This window comes from Condylura cristata, unplaced genomic scaffold (assembly GCF_000260355.1).
Source record: "Condylura cristata isolate star-nosed mole 26May11 unplaced genomic scaffold, ConCri1.0 scaffold00001, whole genome shotgun sequence".
NCBI lineage: Eukaryota > Metazoa > Chordata > Mammalia > Eulipotyphla > Talpidae > Condylura > Condylura cristata.
In genome coordinates, this window is record NW_004567102.1 from 3919217 (window position 1) to 3941232 (window position 22016).

A 22016-nucleotide genomic window follows, 5' to 3' on the forward strand; every position below is an offset into this window, starting at 1 on the left:
TATCTACCTTCTAAGCTAGAGCAGGGAACACCCAGGACATTAACAAACTGCTTATTCCATCTTTCCCCAGGGAAAGCCCTCCTGAAAACTCCAATTGGATGAAAAGAATGCTCAAGAAGAACAAACAAAAGACGAATGGCACCAAAAAAGCTTTCCTGAGACATCCGCCATCCAAAAAACCAGCCTGCAAAGCACAGTGAGCATGACTAGTATTTCCTACCTTCCAAGGTGGGTGGGGTGGGGGTGGGGGGACAACAAACTATAGAGGTTGACATGGGTGTTTTGGTGATGGGGGCACTGTGGTACGATCACTTGACGGGAACATCCTAAACTTCCCAGATTAACAGCAATTATGAAAATCAATATTATGTCAATTTTAAAAAAGAAAAGGAAAGGAGACAAACAAAGACGATAGGTTGGTAGCTGGCAAAGCCATGACCTGAATGCATGTTGCCTCCACCACTGTTGACCTCTAGGTGACACAGACTCCTGGGGTGAAAGGGGCACTCGTGTGAGAGTCAGAGGTCACAGGGTCAAGTCCTGATTTTTCCCTCAGGGCAAGACAGGGCTGTGGGTGCACTGGAAACATGATGGGGTAAGGCATTTTGGTTTGGGTGCCATGGCAATGAGGTTGGGTTTCTTTGGTGCTGAGATGGTTGGTTGATTGAATGATCGATCGATTTAGTTGAGCTTATGGGTTGCCATGGCCGGAAGAACACATGGGGAACTAGGGAATGTCTCAGGAAAAGAAAGCTGGAAAGAGCCTATCAGGGAATTTGCATTCTGGGTGGGTGATCTGGGGAAGGATCCCAAGATGGAGGACCTCACTGTAGACTGGAAGCTACTGTTAGAAAGTTGGGTGGGTTTCTGTGGTTGGGTATTTGGGGAGTAGTACAGTGACCTTGTTTTTGTGATTAGGGGAAATTAAGAATTGGTCTTGTTCTTTTTTTTTTAAGGATTTATTTATTTGTACATACAGAACTGGGGTGCAGGCCAGAGGCTTAGGGGTGGTGAGAGGCTTCACCAGAGACAGAGTGGGGAGCAGAACAGGCAGATCGACGAAGTACACTGCTGAGGGGAGCAGCGGGCGGGTCAGGAGAGGTCTGCCGCGCCATGTGGTCACCTCCGGGGCAGGCGGGAATCGAACTCATGCGGAAGTGGCTTTAGCTTCTCAGTGCAGTGCTTTAACCTGCTGTGCCACCAGGGAGGGCCTCTGTCTCGTTTTTATCATGGTCTCAGAGTAACTACATCACCAGGTTTAAACAACAAAATGACACAGTCAAATCTGGAGTAACCCAAGAATGTGCAAGTCTACTTTCCAGCATTTCTCCAAGCTGGGCTCCAAGGTGTCTCCCTTGTTTCCCAAAAGGACAAGTGACTTGCCAGGGTCACACAGCAGCTGGAGGAGGGTTGGGTACTCAGGTCTGTCACTCACTCCCTCTTTATTGTTTCATTTTCTTTACATGAGCTTCCTTGATTTCTCACACCCAGGTCTGTTCCCTGCTCACTGGACTTCTCTCTGCTCTCTGAATCAGAGAGAGTTTGGGTGACCTACAGGACTCATCCCAGCAGGATCCAGGAATACAACTGCCCTGAGGTGTGGAGGTGCCCGGAAGTCCCCACAGAATGGATGCTACATGTCCAGTCCCGTGACCCCTGAGCCCCAGTTTTCGCTCTGTCCCCACTCGTCTCTTCCTGTCAAGGCCAACAGTATACAGAGCAAACAATACAGTATCTCATGCATTAAGCCCCTTTCTGGAGAGTCTGGCCATCAGTGGCTGCAAAATTGTGATAAAATACTGATTTTGGTGTGACAATTAGCTGCCAATAGTTAGAAATCCACAAAGCTACAAAATGTCATAAATAACAAAAAAACTAGAAATAGCTATGACATGTAAGTCACTATGAAGTGCCTACAGCTTTGCGTGGTCTTGCACAGTGTGGAGTCTGCACAGCTGTCCTGGACAGTCAGGCAGCCACCCCACCGCGACCCTTTTCTGGAAAGCCAAACTATACTCTTGTAAACCAGCGTTTACAACAGTGTTTCAAACATTCTTTTCTCAGTTCTTGCTTTGCAAAACAGAGAGTTCCATTTGCAGATCCTTGTAAAATAAAACAAATCTCCCAACTGGCTTTTGGTATACATTGAGATTTCCGATTCTCATGCAGTGATACCTGGCTACTTGCTCAAGGCTTCCCAAGGCATCTGAAGCTGTGAGGGATGTTCTCCATGGAAATACAGGGAGTATCGTCCTAGATGGGAGTTAGAAATGACAAATCTGTGTTGTTTTTCTCTAGGAAGCTGTGAGCCGAGAGAGAAAATCTGAGCTGGAGCGGGAAAGAACCTGAAGACCCAGAGGCCGAGTCGTGTCCCTACTTCTCCAATGCCTTCCCCTCAGCCTAGGCTTTCAGGGAGCAGGGGTGACACCCCCCACACACGCCTGTTGGTGTAGAAGGTCCCATTTCCCCAGGTGGGCACCTCCCTGTCTAAATATCCTGTCAGCTTCCTGTGGCCTTCCAGCCCTCTCACTACCCTGCTCTGGACAGATGGACGGGCAGATTCCACCTCACCAAAGAGCACCAGCACAGCCTCTTTCTGGCTCCCTACTCCCAGCCTGAGCCTGAGTTTGCTTCTTTGAGATGAGCCAGATCAACCCTGGTTCCCCCGGACCTAGTTCACAGGCTAAAGCCCTTGGGGGTCAGGCAGGACTGAGTCACGGACACACTTTCCTGTTTCCCGAGGAGTCCAAAGACCAAGTTCTCCATTTGTTTTTGGTTTTAATTCTCACCGAGGACTCAGGGTTTGACCTGGAACCCCTACCTTCTGCTCTAACCACTCGATGGGATTTCTGACGCAGCTGATCAGCCATGCTGCCTGCATCAGAGACTTTGACGCTCCCAGGGAGGATGTGATTACCTGGTGCGCCATGTTGAGTGGGCCTCCCTTGCCTACCCAGGCCGAGGACAGTTGTGGAGGAATTGGGAGGCCCAATGTCCTTGGCCCATCTCTCTCTCCCTGAGTGAGGGCAGACTATCTGTTATTCACATTTCAGTGAAAATGTTCCCTCAGCCTTAATTTTTCAAACCTATCCAGAAAGTAATAATAGTAATAATAGTAATTAGCCACATTGCTTCCCAGAGAGCAGATGGCCTGCAGACCGTCAGGTCTGAGAAGGAAGTCAGGCCTACCCACAGGCTCGGATCCATTTGTTTAATATCCTGGGTTGCAAAACCCAGAAGACGGAGGAAGAAGAGTCTGACCTGGACTGACCCCACCCTTGGAGGGTGGGGCAGTGGCAAGAAGACTCCACTTAACAGGACCTTGTCAGGGAGCACGATCCACAGCATGCCCGTTGACAGGCTTGAGAAGACCCAGAGTCTCTGGGGTCCTTACACTCACTGCCGACTTTGATTCTGTGGCCCATACTGGTCAGGGAAAGTGCCTTGGGGGTTACATGGTGGGGAGAAATGGACCCCTGGGATGCCCACCGCCCCTGACTGCGGTCTGCCTTGGCCTCCCTCAGGGATGGTCTAACTGTTGGCAGGTGGCTTTGTGCCCAGAGCCCCTGACACATGTGAACCAAGGAGAGAGGGTTTCATTTTGTATATCCGGGATGTTTGCCCCCTGGTGTACAAACGAGTCGTGAAAGTGTTAACTGTTGTTTTAATGCAAAGTCTGTATTGAGAGCCCAGGTGTTCGTGTGTCACAGTTATGCCATTAAATCTCCTTGTGGTTTCCTTTACTTCAATTAATTTCCCTCTTTCCCATTTTGAGGTAATGAGGAGAAGTGTTCTTGCATTCATTCCAGCATTGCCAGATAAAGTACAGGACACCTTGTCCAATTTGCATTTCAGAGAAACAGCCAAGAGTTATTTAGAGTAAATACGTCTCTAAGGTTGCAATTATTAGTGATATTGAAATTCAAATTCAACTAGGCTGCTCAAATTTTTATTTGCTACATTTAGCAACCTCAGTGATTTCTCTTCTTTTCATGCCCTTTTTAAAAAGCCAGCACTAACGGATTATTGTTTTATATGCTGGCCAAGTGCCTTGAGTTGGGGAACTTTGGGGTGCCATGGTCAAGGCCAGCACACCATCTGGCCTTGCAAATGTGCACATTTGATGCCTACAACCCAGGCTTCCCTGTGACCCACTATCGCCCTGAAACACAAACAGTTCTCAGCGGCTCCACCACTCCACCTCCTTCTTATGGTGGAGATTTAGGTTCATAATACCCTGGAGGTGTTTGCCCACCTTTTAAAAACCTTTCAAAGCATCAGGGTCTCACACACACACACACACACTGCAAAGGTCCTGGAAGCCTCCAGGGTCAGTTGCGACAGGCCCATCCTTACACGATGCCCATCTGTGTTCCTGTTGGCACAAAATTCTCCTAACCAGTCAGGTCTGTGAACATCTGGAGAGCAGGGACTGTGGCTTTTGTATCTGTGTATTCCACCAGACCTGGCACATAGTAAATGCTCAGTAAATACTAGTCGAATAAATGAAATAGTGGCTTAGCTGTGTGGATGGAGGCACTGAAGTGGGGTTCTAGGAGCTGGGTCCTGGCCTGGTTTATCTCTAGCTGCTCGTGTGGCCTTGAACAAGGCACCTCTACCTCTGAGTCTAGGCTTCCTGTCCTCGAAGTGAGGACAGGGCTGCTGCCACTTCTCCAGTGCTCGGAGCGTTAGGTGAGGGCTGGGCCACGGCCATGTGTTCACAGAGAAGACAAGCTGTGTACACAGAAGGATCCCCTTACCCAAGAAGTTGCTGACAGAACTCATCAGTTGTCTGAGAGAGGGGAAAGGAGTTATTCCTGAGATAAAATTAGCCTGGTCTGGAGGACAAGTGTCTTATCTCTAAGGTCAGTAGTCTGGGGGTAGCTGGACTAAACCCTGGCCTCTTGATGTCCAACTAGGGCACTTTTTCACTGACTCAAAAAGTTTGTGCCCCAAGGATGAGAACTTCTGAGAGCCACCCCAACACCACCACCCCTAGAGAAAAGGAGATTCACTCTGAAGTCTTGTAGGTACCAGGCTAGCCTGGGTGTGAGGATGGGTCCCCAGCTTGCCTCTATTGTGAATAATCCGGGTTAGACTTTGAGCAAGTTAACTTCTTTATTTGGCAAATAACAGTACAAAAATAAGACTCATATGCCAGCATCGGGAATTTATATCAAAACTTCACACCGTTGAAAGAACACCATTGCAAAAAAGAAGCTATGTACAGAAGGTTCCAGACTCTCCTTTCAAAAATGGATTTTGATCCCTCACATTTTGGGCTGTATTCCTGAACACTACCTGGAATAAATCTATAAATATATCATCTCTCCCCCACTTCTTAGAAGCAACAGTAAGTCTTTCAGAATTTGTTTGCTGGACTCCCTAAAACTTTGCCTCAGATTTGAAGTCAGTCCTCTCTCAGCACCCAGGGCCTCAGTATCTCAGAACCTTGTGTCCCCACCAAACCCCACCCCAACTTCCTTGCCACTGAATCAACACAGCAATAAAAAGTTCACCAAAGATAATAAAACTGAGTTTCCATCCAGTTTTTAACCCGCTCTCTTCTCTGGCTATGTGTCCCATGCAGTGTCCAAGGGAGAGAGATGTCTGCTCATGGCCCCATTGGGCATGCAAGCTTTCAGGCTGCCGTCCAAGCCAAGCTGTTGAAACTTCATCCTGTAGGATTCAGAATGACAAGCAGGCCCTCATCTCACCTTCCTGCAGAACCAAAGTGCCTTTCTCAAGATACTTTACTTCCATGAGGTGGAAAGAGAATTGTCATCATAAGTCTTCAAATCCACATTGTCTGGATTTGAAGCACATAGCACTTCTGGGGTATGGCGACTTGAGCAATGTACACCCATGCAATTGTCCATGGCCACCTAGCTTGGAGACCTCCCTTATTTCCTAAAAGCTACTCAGAATACAACTATCGTAATGACAACAGGCATACACATGACACGATATCGTTTTCAGAAATCTCCACATCCATTTTCTCACTGACTTCCTGGCAAATCTCCATGAGACAAGAGAGGCACAAGTCACCAGCATCATTTTGCTGGCAACAGAGTTGTAGGGCACAAGGTTGAAAGGATTCTGAGAGATCAGGGATCCCCAAGTTATAGGTTATCCCCATCTGGGACCTCCAGATTTCCTGGGAGGCATTTACAAATCCACATGGGCATTAAGCACTTTGGTCAATTAAGTAAATTATGTTTTGCAGAGTGATGCCCATCTCTTTAAATGCAGGTGGGTATTCCGATGACATTAAATAAAAATTTATTTGAAAACATGGCAGCAAGTATTTTGCATGATAAGAGGTAAAATTTTAGACCCTGTGGATGTAGAAAATCCAGGATAATAAAAAATAAATAAGATTAGCGATTTAAAAACTTTGAAGTCTCTCAAGGAGAGACTTCACCCAAGGGTACCTAAGTGGGCACTAGGGTTGGCCTTGCAACACAAAGTCTCTAATTTCAATGCTCTGGCCCACCACCTGTAGAAGCAGCTTTTGGGCCCTCCTTGGTGGTGCAAGGATTTAAAGCACAGCGCTATGAAGCTATCTGCAGCCACTGCATCACGAGTTCTATCCCTGGCCAGGGACATAGAGTTCTATTCCCTCGCCGACCCACATGGCGCAGCAGACCTCTCCTGTCTCACCTACTGCTCCCCTCAGCAGTCAATCCACCTGTTCTGCTCCCTACTCTGTCTCTGGTGAATTTTCTCACCCCACCCTTATTCTGTACCCTGAATTGTTCCCCAGTTCTTGTATGCATAAATAAATCTTTTTTTTTTTTTTAGTAGCTCTCCCACTTCCTCCTTAATCCCCCAACTTACAGATGGGCACACAATTCCAATTCAGGCCCAGGGCCTCCCAGGCATGCCTGGCAGAACAGCCTGATCTCGGGAGTTCTCCTCCTTCATTCCTTTGTTCATTCAGTAAAGCCTCCAAGGTTGCCTCCTGACCCATGGGGTGTGTTTAGTCACCAAGTGAAAGCACTCACTACCTCCCTTTAGAGAGATATCAGCACAACAGAACCAGAGGGATCTGGTGACACACTGATCCAGCTCATAACCTCTGGTCCAAAGCAGAGAAGAGATGTGGAGAGGGCCTGTGGCCAGCTAAGGCAGGTCAGCAGATGGAGCCCTGGTCTCCTAACACCCAGTCCAGCGCTGATTCCCCACCATGGGCTGCTGCCTCCTGCTTTGTGGAGATCAATTCTCAGTCTCAGTGGACTACCACAGGCGTGCCCAAACATAGGTGATCCCATGGGGTACTGGACACAGGAGAGCAGTTTCCCACACTTGTCTCAGTCATGTCTAAAGCAGTGGACTGGATGGCACGAAGCAACTTCAGAGTCTTCCGGTTAAAGCTTCTGATCATGTGGCTAGTTCAGGAAGTAGCCCAAAGCGTTTGAGTGAAAGGTACGGTTTTCAATCTGGACTTTGGATCTCAGGAGTAGTGATGTTCTAGAGAGAGAAAAACATTGAGGTTAGCCACAATCCATTTCTTTGTGGGCCCCTGGGTCTGATACCAGACTTCATGGAACCCATCGACACCCCATCCTGGCTCCTACCTCTGGGTCTTTGCCCACCTTCCACTCCTTGCCTATGTGTTCGCCTGGTCCTTTCTCCCCACCTGTAACTTCTCTATCCTCAGTGGTTAAAATTAAACATCTGCTACCTCCTGGAAGGCTCCCAGAGCTTGCTTCATTGATTCACAAGCCATAAATTTGGCATTTAGTTGATGGTCAATTTTGTCATGAGAAAACACGTTGTCTTTCCTACTGACCTATAAAGTCTTTCAAGGCAAAACTTTCACAAGCCCTCAACAGTTCAACACGAGGGGGCTCTTAATTATACTGGTCAAGTGAATGAGTGAATAAATAAATGAGTGGTTAGTAAAGCCAGAATATGGAGTTAGAGCCACCAAGGAGGAGAGGACACGTTTCTAAAATGTCTTTCATGCACAATTCAGACCATTTCACCAGCCATTATCTAACCCACCCAAGAAAATAAGTTATCTGTAACAGTCCCCTTCTCCTAGAGAAGACAGGGAGCTTGAGAAAAGAGAGGCCAAGGTCACAAGGGGTGCCCACTGGGAAAACAAGGCAAGGTGGCATAGAGCACTCGGAGGATAAGGTACCAGGACCATGTAAGACCAGTGTCCTGGAAACACTTGGCACAGCTTCTAAAGGAAATTCCAGGAGAGGAAGAATGTCTGAGTGATGGTGATGTGTTGAGAAAAAGCCTGGCTTTCCGGGGGACCATTTGGATGCAAAAGTTCTTATCATGTTTGTCCAACACCAACAAACAGAAAATTCCATTCCTTTGCCATCACCTGCAGTCAAGGCTTCCAGCCAATAGACCTGTCAAATGTTTTAAATGCAGGTGATCCTAAGTGAATTTGAAAAGGGTGGGGAAAGCTGTTAATCTGAGTTCTCCAAGAAACATGAAAACTTACTGGTTAAAAAGCTAGTGATAAATTTGCGCTTTGAAGAGAACCTCTCAGAGACTTAGGGTGTGGGAACTGTTAGGTAAAGCATAAAAACAATCTGAAGGGAGAGTAACAGGAGGGACAAGGCTGTTCTCTATCCATCAACCGAGACAAGGGCAGTGAATTATCTGGGAAATTTTCAGAACGAACTCAGCCATGTCTTAATTCATATATCATCTTCCTTTGCTTTATTATTTAAATTTTAGGATGGTCTAGAACTGGGACACCAAGCAGCAGAACCCATGCAATAAGAGGGCCAGCTGAAGCCAGCCCAATAATTCCATACCGATGTCAAAAAGCATGAGTAGGCACCTACCATAAGAGAGCAGAACTGAACAGAGAAGATGTTAACTATCAAATAAAGTCAGTGAGAGATTTGGAAAAGAAAAGGGTCACGGTGGTGTGGCACTGTCTCAGAGGCCTTGGCAAGGGGGTACTGGTGAGCTGGACCCCAGAGGTCCTGGCCTCCTCAGGGGAGGAGAGAGAGCACAGTAAGCAGGTCCTTTTGTGCCCAGAGCTTCAGCCACTGGTTCCACTGTCCTGTCTCACCTGCTCGGCCTCCCTGTAAGGGACCTGGCCCCAACCGTGCTGCCGGGGGTAGTGCCCAGTGAAGTCCCTGAGGCTGATGACGTTGCGGCTATTGTTGTCAGCAAATGTGTGCATCAAACCCCCGGGAACTGGGCAGCGTCTCTCAAGGCTCCTGTCCGGTTTCTTGGAGCTGGCCTCCTGGCTCTGCAGGTTGGATACCAGCTTCTCCAGGGAGGCGTCTAAGATCTCTCGAAAATACTTCTTAAGGCCGGGGTTTCGCCTGATCTGAAGCAGAATTGAAGGTCAGGTCAGTGGGGCAGGCAAGAAGTCCCCTCTCCCCTCACCAACTGCCTCTTCCCCCAACTCCATGGGGGTGGGGGGGTGACCGGGGACTGGCGCCTCACCATCCCCCAGGATAACTGATGCTGAAACCACATTTCCTAGCTGTGTGATCCTTAAAAACCTCTGTTAGGTAAGTTGTTCCCTCCACCTCTCGTTGCTGGGGAGAAGAGACTCAGTGAGATGGGTTATGCAAATGCCTCTGGCATAGCAGATGCTGGGTAGATTCTAGTTCTTTCCCCAAGACTCCTCCTTTCAATTCCTAAATGTCTTTGTTTAGGATCCCACTGGCCGACCCAGTGGTGAGAACTGAGGGGCAGCTATCTCTGGGGTACATGATCCTGGAAGCACTAATGGAAGAATGGAAAGTTGGACCCCCCCGCCCCCTCCCCAAACTAATGTGCCCCTCTCCTGAAGCCTAATCCCCTGGGGGCATGGGGGATGCTGGTGTAGAACACACTCTTCAGAGCCATCACCCCAAGAAAGACCGGGCTGGGGCCTAGACACCCAGCTGCCCTAGGCAATTGGTTGAGGGCTGCTCCTGGGGGCGTGGGGGTGTTGACTCTGGCCTACTCTGTGGGTGGGAGATGAGTTCTGGGGGCCAATCCCCTGCTGGCGTCCCAGATTCAGCTGTGCTCAACCACCTCCAGCAGCCCCGACACTGACTCCTCGTCTCTCCAGTGCTCACATTTGACACCTCACATGCCACCTGTGCTGACTTCTCTTAGTAGACAGACTTTCAAGCGCAAGGAAACTTCTATTCCAGGCTGTCTGAAAGGGATGAAGATTCTAAGAGCTTGAAAGAGTTGGAGACCACATGAACGCGAGGAAGCAGTGGCGGCTGAGTGCAGCCAGAAGGGCAGGAGTGGTGTGGGGAGCGAGGCTTCCAGGGAGGTGACTCATGAGCTGAACTTCAGAGGACTTGGATTGGGGGAGAGCCTGGCTGGAAGGGTGGGGCGCATGTGAGCTTTATATATTTTTTAAACTAACATTTATGTCACTTATATGTGTCTGTGGTCAACTGTGTCACATAGGTCTTTTTCTCCCATGTTGTAAAAGAGGAAGCTGAGACTGAGAGAGACCAGAGAACATGTCCACAGTCATCCAGAAGGAGAGACAGGGATTGCACTCTGGTTTCAATGTCGGGTGAACAGGCCCCTTCACGGTCAGTTTTAAGAAAGGAGCAGTCTTGGCCCTCCCTGGTGGCACAGCGGGTTAAAGCACTGCACTAAGAAGCTTAAGCCATTTCCACATGAGTTCGATTCCCGCCTGCCCCGGAGGTGACCCACATGGCGTGACAGACCTCTCCTGACCCGCCCGCTGCTCCCCTCAGCAGTGTACTTCGTCGATCTGCCTGTTCTGCTCCCCACTCTGTCCCTGGTGAAGCCTCTCACCCTCCGCATCTCTGGCCTGTACCCCAGTCCTGTATAAATAAATAAATCTTTTAAAAAAAAAGAAAGAAAGAAAGGAGCAGTCTTACCTGATCTCTCAACTGCTCGCCCACTTCTTGGAGAATGGCCGCCAGCTTCTGGAAGATCTGCTCTTCTAAGGAAAATAAAGAAGGGACTGTTGACACATTCTGCATTAACAAACCCACCAATCACACCCACAGGTTAGCTTATAACGAGCAAAGAAAATTCTTCCCCTAGTGGGAAGCATGAGAGCTATTTGGGTTTGCTTAATAGAAACAGAAGACTTTGTCTCAGCTGTCGCCACATTATTCCATCTGACAGATGGGGAAACTGAGGTCTCCCAATGTCTCTTATCTAGGATTGAGAGTTGGGGTGAGAAACCATTCGTCAGAATTTTGGGAGTAGCTATTGCTACTGATACAGCAGCACATTCATGCCCACTCCAGTGTGCAAGTGTCTGCTTGACCAAGGGTTAACTGTAAATATTTCGGAAACTTGTCATTATATAAATAAACGGTTGGCAGCTTGCAGTTCACCTTGGTGGGAATATTTATAACATAGAAACCACAATTACTGCAAATCAAACCACGCATGCCTGCCAGCACACCAACAGGGGCAAGACCCAGGCATGCTAGGAATTTGATATTTCAGCAAGCCGATAGGTGGGCATGGGGCAAAGTCACATCCCCCAGAAGGGACAGGTGCTTTCTACCTGAAGAAGACTCTCCATCTGCCACTCTGCCCAAACAGCCCCAGTTGCAGGACCAGCCCCGACTCCTCCCTGCCTTCTAGGGTGTCTTGGGCTCTTGTCAGCTAACTTCCACTTCCCTACTGGGATTTCATCCATGAAGTCCTCGCAAAGAGGCGCCCCAGGACAGTGAGAGCAGAGGGTACTAACTAAATTCACGTGCTCCATCTGCAGGAGGCCCTGCTTCTGCTTTGCAGCTCCCGGGCTGCGGGGTTGCCTCTGAGGCTCCAGCTCTTGCACCTTCTGCAGGCAAGGACGCCTGGGGCTCAGGAACCATTGGCTCTGGATCTGAGGGCAGAAAAGAGTGGATTGTGAGTGGTTTGTACCTGTCTTGACTCCACAAACATGCTGACTCCAGGTTCTGATTAGAAGCTGTCCAAAGGTGCTGGCCTTGAAGGGTGCTGGTCCCCAGGCTCTTGCCTGGCTCCCCCAGAGACCTGCTGGACCCGCCTCAGACCAGAGGCTTTCACAGAAGCCTGGGTCCCCTCCAGAAGTCTCATTCTTCTCCCTCCCGCCAAGTGCCCTGCACCTGCACTGGCTGGAGAACAAGTAGGCTACCAACAGCCCACCCAGAGACTTGCTTCCCCTTTAACTCTGTGAGGCCCTGCAGTGACTTAACCTGACCCAACATCATGTTCCCCATCTGCTGACCCCGGGTCATCAAACAGACCTCCCAGGCCAGCAGGGAAGGAATGGGTGTGGCAGTGACTTGTGGGAGGCAATCCCAAAGTCAGGGAGATGAGGGTCCCAGGAGTCCTCACACAGTCAAATAGCAGAGGCCCAGGCCCTTCCCCCATCAAACCACAGCCTTGCAGGCGGTTCATGTGATATGCAGGCCCACGGCCCTCACACCCATTTGCTCTTAAGTGGTCCAATGGGGAAGGGCCAGTGGTAAATAGAGTGGCTGCTGCGGGGGGATAGCCCCTCTCTTTTCCAGAGCCCGCCCACATCTCCTCTCATTCCCCTGAGAACAGAGAGCAAAAGTCAGGACTGAACCTGACAACCAGCAGTCGCCAATTCTGCCTGCATAGAGCCTCCAGGCCAGAGGCAGCCTCTGTTACCCTGGCCACACCAGGCCCACTCACCAGAAGTGATGGAGAAGGAGGATCGCTGCCCCCCCATACACAGAGACCGGATGCTGGACCTCTTAGGGGGCCGGGGTTCCGGGCTGGCAGCACCAGCAGCCGCCACTTTTCGGAGATCATCAGGCCCATGTCTCTTGAAAGAAAAGCCTCTCTTGAAGGATATCTTTTTCTTCTTGGAGCTTGATGCTGGGTTTGGTGCAGCCACCTCTGGCGGAGGCACTGGAAGGCCCTGTGGGGGAGGAGACACAGAGTCAGGCCCTGACCTTGAGGAGGCAGGAGAGCTCCCAGAAGCAACAGAAGAGCAACCAAGTGCTCCAGGGTGGCCCCGGGGAGGGAGGCCACAGAGGCCTGGGAGGACAGGAGAGGTCGGGCAGGGCAAGGCAGCCAGCCCCTGGGGGTCCATGAAGTTCGCTCCTACCTCTTTTTCATACTTGTCTCCTATGTTTTTGAGAAATTCCACTATGATCTGGATGATAGCATCCTCTGGAAAAGAGAAAAGAGACCCAGTCAGTCTTTCTAGATTCAGAAAACACTTTCTAGATGCACAAGGACTATTTGATTATGAACCAACCTGGCCTCCTGCATTCAATGAGGTTCTCTGAAAACCTGGCCCGGTCCTTCTGAGAAGGTGGCCGGCCCACAGGGGCAGGTGCTAAGCCATTCCATGACTTTTAAGAGGAAACCTGTAAGTCCTCCATATGAACCCCACCCCTCTGAACTTTCAAGAGGCAAACACCTACTTTGGGTCTGGCAGGAAAGGCACAGTCTCTCCCTGACTCAGTTTCCCTTTGCTAGTGGGTGGCTTCCCAAGGGGGCACTGAGAAAGGAGAGGGGTACTGACTAGATTCGGAAACTCTGTCCTCTTCAGGCTCCTGCCCTCCTGGTCCTGGGGGACTCTCCAAGGGACTTTGACCCCCACCATCTGTGGCCCGGGCCGCTTGGATTTTGGATTCCTCCGTGCCTGAGGAGAAAAGTGAAATGGTAGGTGCGCTGTTCTGCTGCCGGGGTGTGAACCCCTGGACTGAGACAGCGGCGTGCAGAGACAGCAACGTGCCTCCTCAGCCACATGCTAAGGAGGCCTTGCTGCGGGGTGAGTGCTGGGCAGACCACCCAGGCCATGCTTCTGTGTCCCTTTGCAGTTCTATGTACCTGACCTTCCCCTTTCCCTCCCCAGAGCTCCCCACACTGCTCAGGGCAGAAGAAAACTCATCCCTGGAATGGCAGCTCTTGAAATGGCCAATTCCAGCCCTGGGGAAGGTTCCAGAGCTGAAACCAGATGCAGTGTAGCCGTGACAACTGTGGGTCTGCTCACCAGAACCGCTAGTAGTGAGATGCTGATGACACCCAACAGGCAGAGGCAGGAAGGTGGGCCTCTGGGGGTGCCGGGAGTCCACGTTGGAAACCTCTGCAGCTCCTCTTCCATTCTGTGGGGAGATAAGAGAAGCTGGGTCAAGGCGCTGATATTGAGGAGCCAGGAAAAGCTCCCCAGAAGCAGATGAGTCAGCAAGAGCTTCAGGTTGGCCCAGGGGAGGGAGGTCACAGAGGCCTGGAAGGACAGGTAAGGTTGATCCAGGAGGAGGGGTGAAGGCAGCAAGATACCCCACAAACATTTGCTTCTCACCTCTTTTTCACAATAATCTGCCACTTTTTTGATAAGTTCCACTATGGTCAGGATGATAGCTTCCCCTAGAAGAAAACAAATGGGCTTTGTTAACCTTCCTGTATGCACAGAGAACTCTTTCTGATGACTGGTTTGGATTGTGAGACCAACTTGGGCCTCCTGTATTTAATGAAAGTCCTCTAAAAGCAGCTCTTTAGACAACGGAACTGGGGAAGTCACCACAGGCTAGGTGTGGTTCCTTTTGAGAAGTTTGGAGAATCCACACAGAAAGGGTAAGTCAAAACATGAAATTGTATGCAAGGAATTTCAGGTCAGTCTTTGCCGTATTCAACTCAAGCCCTCTATTCTCTTGGGCCTTTGCAAATTAAGTATCTGTGTTGTGCATGCAGCTGTGTGAGCTTGAGTAAGTCTCTAACCCTCTCTGGGCCTATGTCTCTCCCCTTGAGAAATGTGGAGCGTCTTGTCCTGCTTCCCTCAGAAAGCTGTCAGGCCTTCAAATGAGAAGTTGTGCTTGGAGATACCCTGCTATGCTAATGCTGACCCCCCTGGGGGCATGAGGAGAACTGGCGTTGTTAAAGGGGAGAATGGAGAACTCCAGCAGGCACGTCAGAGGCAGCCCACCACACTGACACCTCAGCCTCACTACCTTCCCTTAATAGAGATGCTACAAACAACTAAACGATTTTCTTTGGTCTTCCAGTGGGCCTAGCCAAACTCAGTGGCCTTTGTCAGTTGCCAGTTAATCAATTTATTAGAAAAAGAGGAGCAGACAAGATTCCTGCTCCCTAATTATCTTCAGCTTTGCCCCTCACTCTCCCCCTTCATGTCCCTCTCATGCACACACCCTGATTGGCTTTCGTCTGAGCCACCTCCTCCCATAGGAATAAACAATTAGCATGCAAAATAAACACCCTGCGAACTAGTGAAATAAATGCCATTTATTTATGTGCTGACAATGCGGGGCCTCCATTTCACATCTTTTAAATAATTCCCATTCTTTGTAGGGAATTCTGTGAATAACGCATGATTGTATGGGGGCAGTACAGTATTGGGGTTGTGGATGAGACTATCCTTATTTCTTGGAGACATGTGCTCAAGTATTTAGGGCTGAAGCACGGTTTGCACAGACAGACACGCATGTCAACATATGGCCAACCGTTAACCACGGTGAGTAGATAGAATACATCTACTCTTGTATTAAAAAATGTAAAACTTCTCTCTTTCTTCTAGATTCCTCCTTTAAATTTCTAAAGGCCCATTCTCATTAACACATGAGGCAGGCACATGTGACCTTTCTGATCTAAAATAAATCAATGTGCCCAGAAGCACCACAAGAGGCACATTTTGAGAGCTACATTCTGGGCCTCGTCTTCCAGGACAATCCGTCCACTTGGTTTGGCCACCCAGCTGCAGGCACAGAGGACACCAGTAGATTCCGACTTACTGTCAGTATTCCTGGACATCTCTTCTGATGGATGGCCCGAGCCTTGGGGAGCAACCTCCGAGACGCCAGCGCCCTGGCACTGGTTGTGGCACGGCTGGTAGAGATGAGAGTCGTCCCCTCCTGGAAGGGAGATAAGAGCAAGTGTGGGTGGGCGTCTCGGGACTTTCTTCTGACTTTGTTCATCAGCCCAAAGAAATGGCACAGAATTCACAGTGGGACTGATACTGCTGTAGCCAGCTCTGGACTGAACCCCCAAAACTTGAGAACCTGCCAAAGTTTCCATTTGAAAAAAGAAAATCAGACGTCTTCTCTTCCTTCCCAAACTTCCTGGATTCTCCTCCACTCCACTCCATTGAAGACACGGGGAGCTTGGAGTGTTACCAGCCCCATGGGGACATCAACTCCAGGACCACAGAGTAGGAATAGGAAAGTGCCTTGGGGACCAGATCCCTTGTTTTACAGATGAGGAGTCAAAGTGTTACAGGGCACCCCAGTGTGAACTGGGCCACCTGTCCGTGGGTCCTCACTGCGCGCTTAAATTCAGTGGTATTGCAGGCGCACACAAAAGTGTCAATAATGGGTTACAAACGCGGAAAGGAAAAGGAACAACCCAGAGAAAGAGAGAAAGATACAAGATAATTAGAATATTACTGGCTCGGCTGACTTGGAGCTTTGGGAACAAACTAACTGAAAGCCCCTTCTTCACGCGGTCCCGAGAGCCACTCCCAGAGTGAGAGAGAGCCATGGGAAAACGGCACCCTATTTATCCCCCAAAGTCCCAGCATGCCTGCCTAGCTCCGCCCTTGGGTCCTCGCAGTTCTCTCCCTGGTACTGCTGGGAGTTGTAGTTTCCAATCACTGGAGTAGGGGGGAGAGTCCAGAAAGCAGGAGCAGGGGGTCCCAGCGGCCAGCTCCTTCCCTCCCAGCCACTCACCCCCAGTCAGACATATGGGCTTGTGTGGCGAGTGTGGGGTGCAACTCCCTCCTCCCCCCATCTTCCCATTTGTCCCTGGTCCTTGTTCCTCAAACTAGAACACTACATAATAATAATAATAATAATAATAATAATAATAATAATAATAATAATAATAATAATAATATATAGGACACTTTCCAGGTGCCACCACACGAGACATTCATTGCTTTATCTCCATTTTATCTATGAAAAAAATTGAGCTTCAGAAGAGAAAACCACCAGTCCCCAGGCCCCCAGTTAGTTAAGGGTAGAACTGGAGACTGATCTCCAGGTTCAGTCACTGTGCCATCCTGCCTGAAAGGAATTTCAGTGTGTTGTCCCTGCTAGTGACCCCATCTTCCAGGTCCCCTCTGTTGAGAGTTTAAGAAGCCAGCATAGAGCACCCCTAGCCCTTGGGGGGTGGGGCAGGAGGATCACCATAGAAATGTTTGCTCAGCTCACCTCTGCCAGCTGGGCCCTGGTTGGCCTCCTCCTTCGAGCCCTGGTCAACAGCCACCTTGGACAGCCCTGCCTCTTGGCCTTCAGCCTCCTGATCCTGGACCACTGTGATTTCCTCAGCAACAGGCTTCCTATAACTGTGTTTCTTGCGGCTGGCCTTCTTGTCATGGGATTTCTTCTTGTAGGCTAGCTGCCCAGATGCCTCAGGGATGTCTGTGGCCTGGGGGAGGCCCTCCTTCCCCTTTGTCCTATCGGCCTTTTCTTTGGGCTCCTCAGGACTTAACCTCAGGAAGCTCAGTAAACTCTTCATCCACCCCTGCTGGGTCCGCTTCTGGGCCTTGTCCTTCTTGGTGTCCTGGGGAGTGCTTTGCTCGCTGGGGAGAAGCTCCCAGGACACAGTCATGCTGGGCGTTGCAGCTGCGGGGAACTGAGTCTCTGCGGACTGCTCTGGGCTCTCGGGACTTCTGACCCCACTGGTCTTGCAGGGGGTGTTGTCCAGAGACCTGGCTTTCCCCGGTGGGGCTGAGCCCTGTAGGTGCTCCAGCGTGCTGCAACCAAAACAAACACTTCCCTGAGAAGAGGCCTACCAGAAACTGGAGGTGGGCTAAGTGCTGACCCCATGCCCAGCCAACACCCCACCACCCAGTATGAGCAGTAGCAGCCTCTCTTTGGTTTAAATGCCCCAAAACCCTGCGAGGCAAGAGTATTCCAGATGACACCTTGAAGAGCCCATTGAAATTTATTTTGGACTTCAAAAAAAAAGATTTATTTATTATGCATACAGAACTGGGGTACAGGCCAGAGGTGTAAGGGCGGTGAGAGGATTCACCAGAGATAGTGGGAGCAGAACAGACAGATCTATGACGTACACTGCTGAGGGGTGCAGTGGGTGAGGCAGGAGAGGTCTGCTGCGCAATGTGGGTCAGCTCCCTGGCTGGGGAGTGAACTTGCACTGAAGCTGCTGAGGCCAGTTTCATGGGGCTGTGCTTTAACGTGTTGTGCCACCAGGGAGGGTCCTACTTTGGACTTCTGACCTCCAGAGCTGTAAGGCAATGAATTCATGTTGTTCCAAATACATGGAGTTTATGGCATATTGTTACAGCAGCACCAGGACACTAACACAGCTGGAGCCAGAAGCCATGTTGTGCCCCTGGACTCTGGGCAGCTCATGCACCTCTTCTGGCCCAGTGTCCTCACCCAAATCCTGTCTGAGACTTGCCTGTCTCACTTAAAGCAGTCATGAGTGTTTGACAGGACAGTTCAGTAAGTGATAATTCTGTTCTTCCGACAGAGTTGAGATTTAGGCTCAGGCCAAAAAGTCGAAGCTCTCCCTGACTCCTTTCTCAGCACCACCTGTTCACGCCACTTCCAATGCATCATTCTGAATGCCTAGACCAAAGACTGGCATGTCACCAGCTCTGAGACATTAAACAAATGAGCAAATGCACAACACATATGCTTGATAAACTGTACAATATGTAAGTATCTTTGGCTATGTAGTCAACGTACAATAAACATACTTGAACCAAGCCTTTCTTTCTCCATCTGGAATTACAAGCTGCCCATGTGAAAGATGGAAGAACCACTTCATTCTGGACAGCACTTTAAGTAGGCCAGGTGTGGGCAATACAGTCTGGGCATCTATAATCAGAAATTCTGAGGACATATCAATTCTTCCCAAGTTGTTTAGAAACTCTTTGCACTTGAGGTTGAAGTTAAAAAGAAAATAAAATATGGTTTTTAATTGCAAGCTTGACTTCCCAGAGATTCCTATGGTGTTTAGATTCATGGACTGCCTTCTCACTCTAATTTGTAGGTATAGTCTCATCGTGCATATGAATATTATTTGCATATTATCTATTTATGTAATATTGTGTGTTGTGTGTGTCCAGCACATCTCCTGTATACCCAACTTATTCATTTAACATGTGCTCCATTGCTATAGCCAGCTTAAAGGCCCCCCACAAAAAGGTTAATCTATAACTTCAATTTCACAAGGTCGGGGGGAGTCCCCGTGAATGGGAAGAAGATACATAACGGGTAAGAAGAAAAGGTGCGAGGAAACAGACTGGAAGGTGACAGTGACAGGTGCCACCCCTTATTCAAGCTGGGAGGGAAGACAGAGAAGGGTGGTCAGTGGCCAGGGGCCCTGCTGGGCATTCGCACATGGAGGAAGCAAGCAGTTTACAAGGCTTTATTTGTTTGTTTAATGTTCCTTAAAGGGAACATCTGGGTGACATGAAAACTTCCAGCAATCTCTTCTGCACCTCATATGGAAGGGGACTCGTGCTCTTGAAAGCCTCAGCGGTCTTATAGTGGTGCTTCCAAATATGGTGGGAAGTGGGATAGGGACAAGAATCACAGGAGAACATACTTTTCTTCCTTCTCATTCATTTCTTTCAACAAACACTGAGGAGGCCCCACTCTGTACCGGGAATTAAGCTGGGGTTATGGTACTGCACAGTACCAAGGATTCTCCGGCCTTCCTCCAGGGACTGGAGCCGGGGGGATAGTGACAACTCCAGGAATGATGGATCCCTGCTGTCTCTCTTCAGTCTTAAGAGAAGTTCAATTTAGGTTGAAGATCTAATTGATTTTAAGGCCCAAGTTGAGGCAGAAATATTTCCTGAACGGCGCTGGGGTTCTCTCTGCCTTTTCTGTTTACTCCTGTGCTCAGGGGAAATTAAATGAGCCTGGCAGAGATGTTCAATAACAAAACACTGAGCTAGGTGAACACAAGCCTGTTCGACTTGACCCCCGACACCCCCCCCACCCCCCCCCAACCCCCGCTTCTTCCTTGGCCCCAGGGGGCCCATCACACAGAGGGCCAGAGCGTCCTTACCCAGACACTGGGAGAAGCACAGTAATCTTTTAAACAGCTACTGTTGCTATGGAAACGGTTTTCACCTTTGCTGATGGTCACCACGTCCTCCTACCTGATTCTAAGATCATACCACTACGTATCTAATCAGTGTCAATACAATTCCACCAAGCAATGGTTTGCCTTCTCAGCTTCTTTTCAAGAAAGATTTGGCCACCTTCTCCCTGGAACAATAGTGCCCTGAGCCAGAGGGTGTGAGGGAGACCAAGGAGAAGTGCCACACACAGAAGCTGGCACCTCAGAGGCAGGGGAGGGCATACGAGGTCTCCGTGACCATGAGTGCTTGTCCGCTGAAGAGAGACTTCAGGCTCTGCAAGGCCCCCTCATTCTGAATCCAGGGACCTCTTTCCATTCCTCATCCTCTCTAACGGAGCTGCCGTGTTTGACACTATGTCCGTTTCTTTCTTTCGATTCCTTCCTCTCTGGGCGGCTGTGATGAGGCTCAGCCCAGGTCTCCTAGCTCTGCTCTGCCTCCTCCTCACGTTCCAAAGATTCTGTCTTCTGATGCTCGGCCGGGACTGAGAGAGCTGGCGAAGCCACCCACTCCCAGGGAGACACCCCCATGGGAGGGCCTCTCTGTGGCCAATATGTGCTGAGACTGTTACAGCCTCTGAGACCTGAGAAGGTTGTGTTTTATTGTTATACTCCCACACCCTCCCCTTTGAATTCTATGTGTGCTGAAAGGTCATCTTTTCTGATTGTAAGTGTCTGCTTATGCAGAATTCATCACAGCAAGGCTTTCTTTTTTCCTTCCACCTTTTTCTTATGTACTCTGCTGGGCCCAAGGGTTCCCCCACATTGGGCCTGACAATGGGAAGCCCCACTCTAGCCAGGATGTGCTTCCAGGTGGGGATCCCTGAGACAGCAGCGGCTGGAAACCCAGCCGCTCTTGTCAACTTGTTTATTGACTTGGCAGAAAGTGGCTTTCAGAACAAAGTCCAAGTCTGACTGAAATACCCAAGTTATTTGCAAATGACCAGGCTTCTGATAAGACATGATGCGCTCCAGTGACGTGTTTAAAAACAAGAAGAAATTACCCAAGAAAACACGCAGAGCTGATCTTGAGTTACTGTGGGCCAGGGAGCTTGCTGGTTTCCCCTCAACATGCTGCTGTTTGGGTTAATTTCAACTTACACGCTGACCTCATCTGTATATTATTTTCTCACTTACTCACCCAGCTGTGTCCTCTGTTACTGCCCTGGTGCCATTTCATGGAGCTATTTTGCTGCTCCAAGCAGTCGGCCAGCCGCATGCCCACACCCACCCCTCCAAGGGAGACCATGAACAGGCTCGTGGGTCAGAGTGGACGCCTGCAGCTGCTCTTTGCTTCGGAATGAATGTTTGTGTCCCCCAAATTCATAAGTTGGATCCTAACGCCCAATGTGCTGTGATTAGGAGGTGGGGCTTTGGAGGGCGGTTGGATCATAAAAGCACCTCCCTTGTGTGGGGTGACTAACTGTCCGCATAGAGGTAGCAGGTAAAAAGAGTCTACAAACCAGGAAGCCCTCCCAAGACACTCAACCCAAGGCGCCTCCATTTAGCCTTCCAACCTCTCAAACTGAGAAACAAATTTCTGTTGCTTGTGAGTCACCCAGTCTGGAGCAATACCAGCCAGAACAGGCTGAAACACTCCTGTCAGGGAAGCACACTCACGGAAAACCTACATGAATTCACAACACATATGCTTTTCCCACTCTGAGTGCAAGAGAATGACTGCGAACATCCACTTGCCATCTGCCCTCCCTGTCTAACCCAAGTTCCACAAGGGAGGACCCGTGCCTGGTGATTCCCATGGTGCCCACGCTGCCTGGGAGCCTCCCATCTAAAGAGCACACAGAAACAGACATTGGGGTGCTGCCACCAGTTCCAGGGTGCCCTGCCAGCCTGCCTACGGTCCTGTGAGCAAGACCGACTGGCTGTGGGGCGCAGAGACCCTGAACACTTCAGGGATTTGCCCAAGGTCTCACAGGAATCGAAGAGCAGGGGTGGAGTCCACTACTCTGGAATCTAAATCTTTTCTTCTCTGTCCTCTACCAAATGGCCGC

General features: G+C 49.8%; 2 protein-coding genes across 2 annotated transcripts in view; one reads left to right on the top strand and one right to left on the bottom strand.

The window, feature by feature from the left end:
- Nucleotides 1-3964, top strand: part of PNPLA1 (patatin-like phospholipase domain containing 1) — a 43219-nt gene extending 39255 nt beyond the window's left edge. Inside the window, exons 7-9 of the mRNA XM_012727185.1 lie at nt 71-196; nt 1492-1597; nt 2299-3964. Of these exons, the coding sequence (XP_012582639.1) occupies nt 71-196; nt 1492-1597; nt 2299-2349 (283 nt within the window). The 3' untranslated portion in view covers nt 2350-3964. The remainder of the gene's footprint in view (nt 1-70; nt 197-1491; nt 1598-2298) is intronic.
- Nucleotides 3965-7437: 3473 nt separating this feature from the next.
- On the bottom strand, nt 7438-20323 carry LOC101618328 (chromosome unknown open reading frame, human C6orf222). Its single transcript, XM_004673990.1, has 12 exons — nt 20232-20323; nt 17094-17638; nt 15678-15797; nt 14234-14298; nt 13925-14036; nt 13454-13573; nt 13031-13095; nt 12613-12841; nt 11687-11815; nt 10848-10912; nt 9050-9313; nt 7438-7473 (listed from the first exon to the last, which is right to left on the bottom strand). The coding sequence occupies exons 1-12, from the start codon at nt 20321-20323 to the stop codon at nt 7438-7440; spliced, it is 1842 nt and encodes a 613-aa protein (XP_004674047.1).
- Between the last annotated feature and the right edge of the window lie 1693 nt (nt 20324-22016).

What these genes read in the sequence shown, in the direction of transcription:
- LOC101618328 (XM_004673990.1), bottom strand. Translation starts at nt 20,323, where the DNA reads ATGGAAAGAGGTCCCTGGATTCAGAATGAGGGGGCCTTGCAGAGCCTG. An exon ending in CTCATGGTCACGGAGACCTC is followed by an intron (nt 17,639 to 20,231) that starts GTATGCCCTCCC and finishes TTTTGGTTGCAG; the next exon opens with CACGCTGGAGCACCTACAGG. An exon ending in GCCTCCTGCAGATGGAGCAC is followed by an intron (nt 10,913 to 11,686) that starts GTGAATTTAGTT and finishes TATTTTCCTTAG; the next exon opens with AAGAGCAGATCTTCCAGAAG.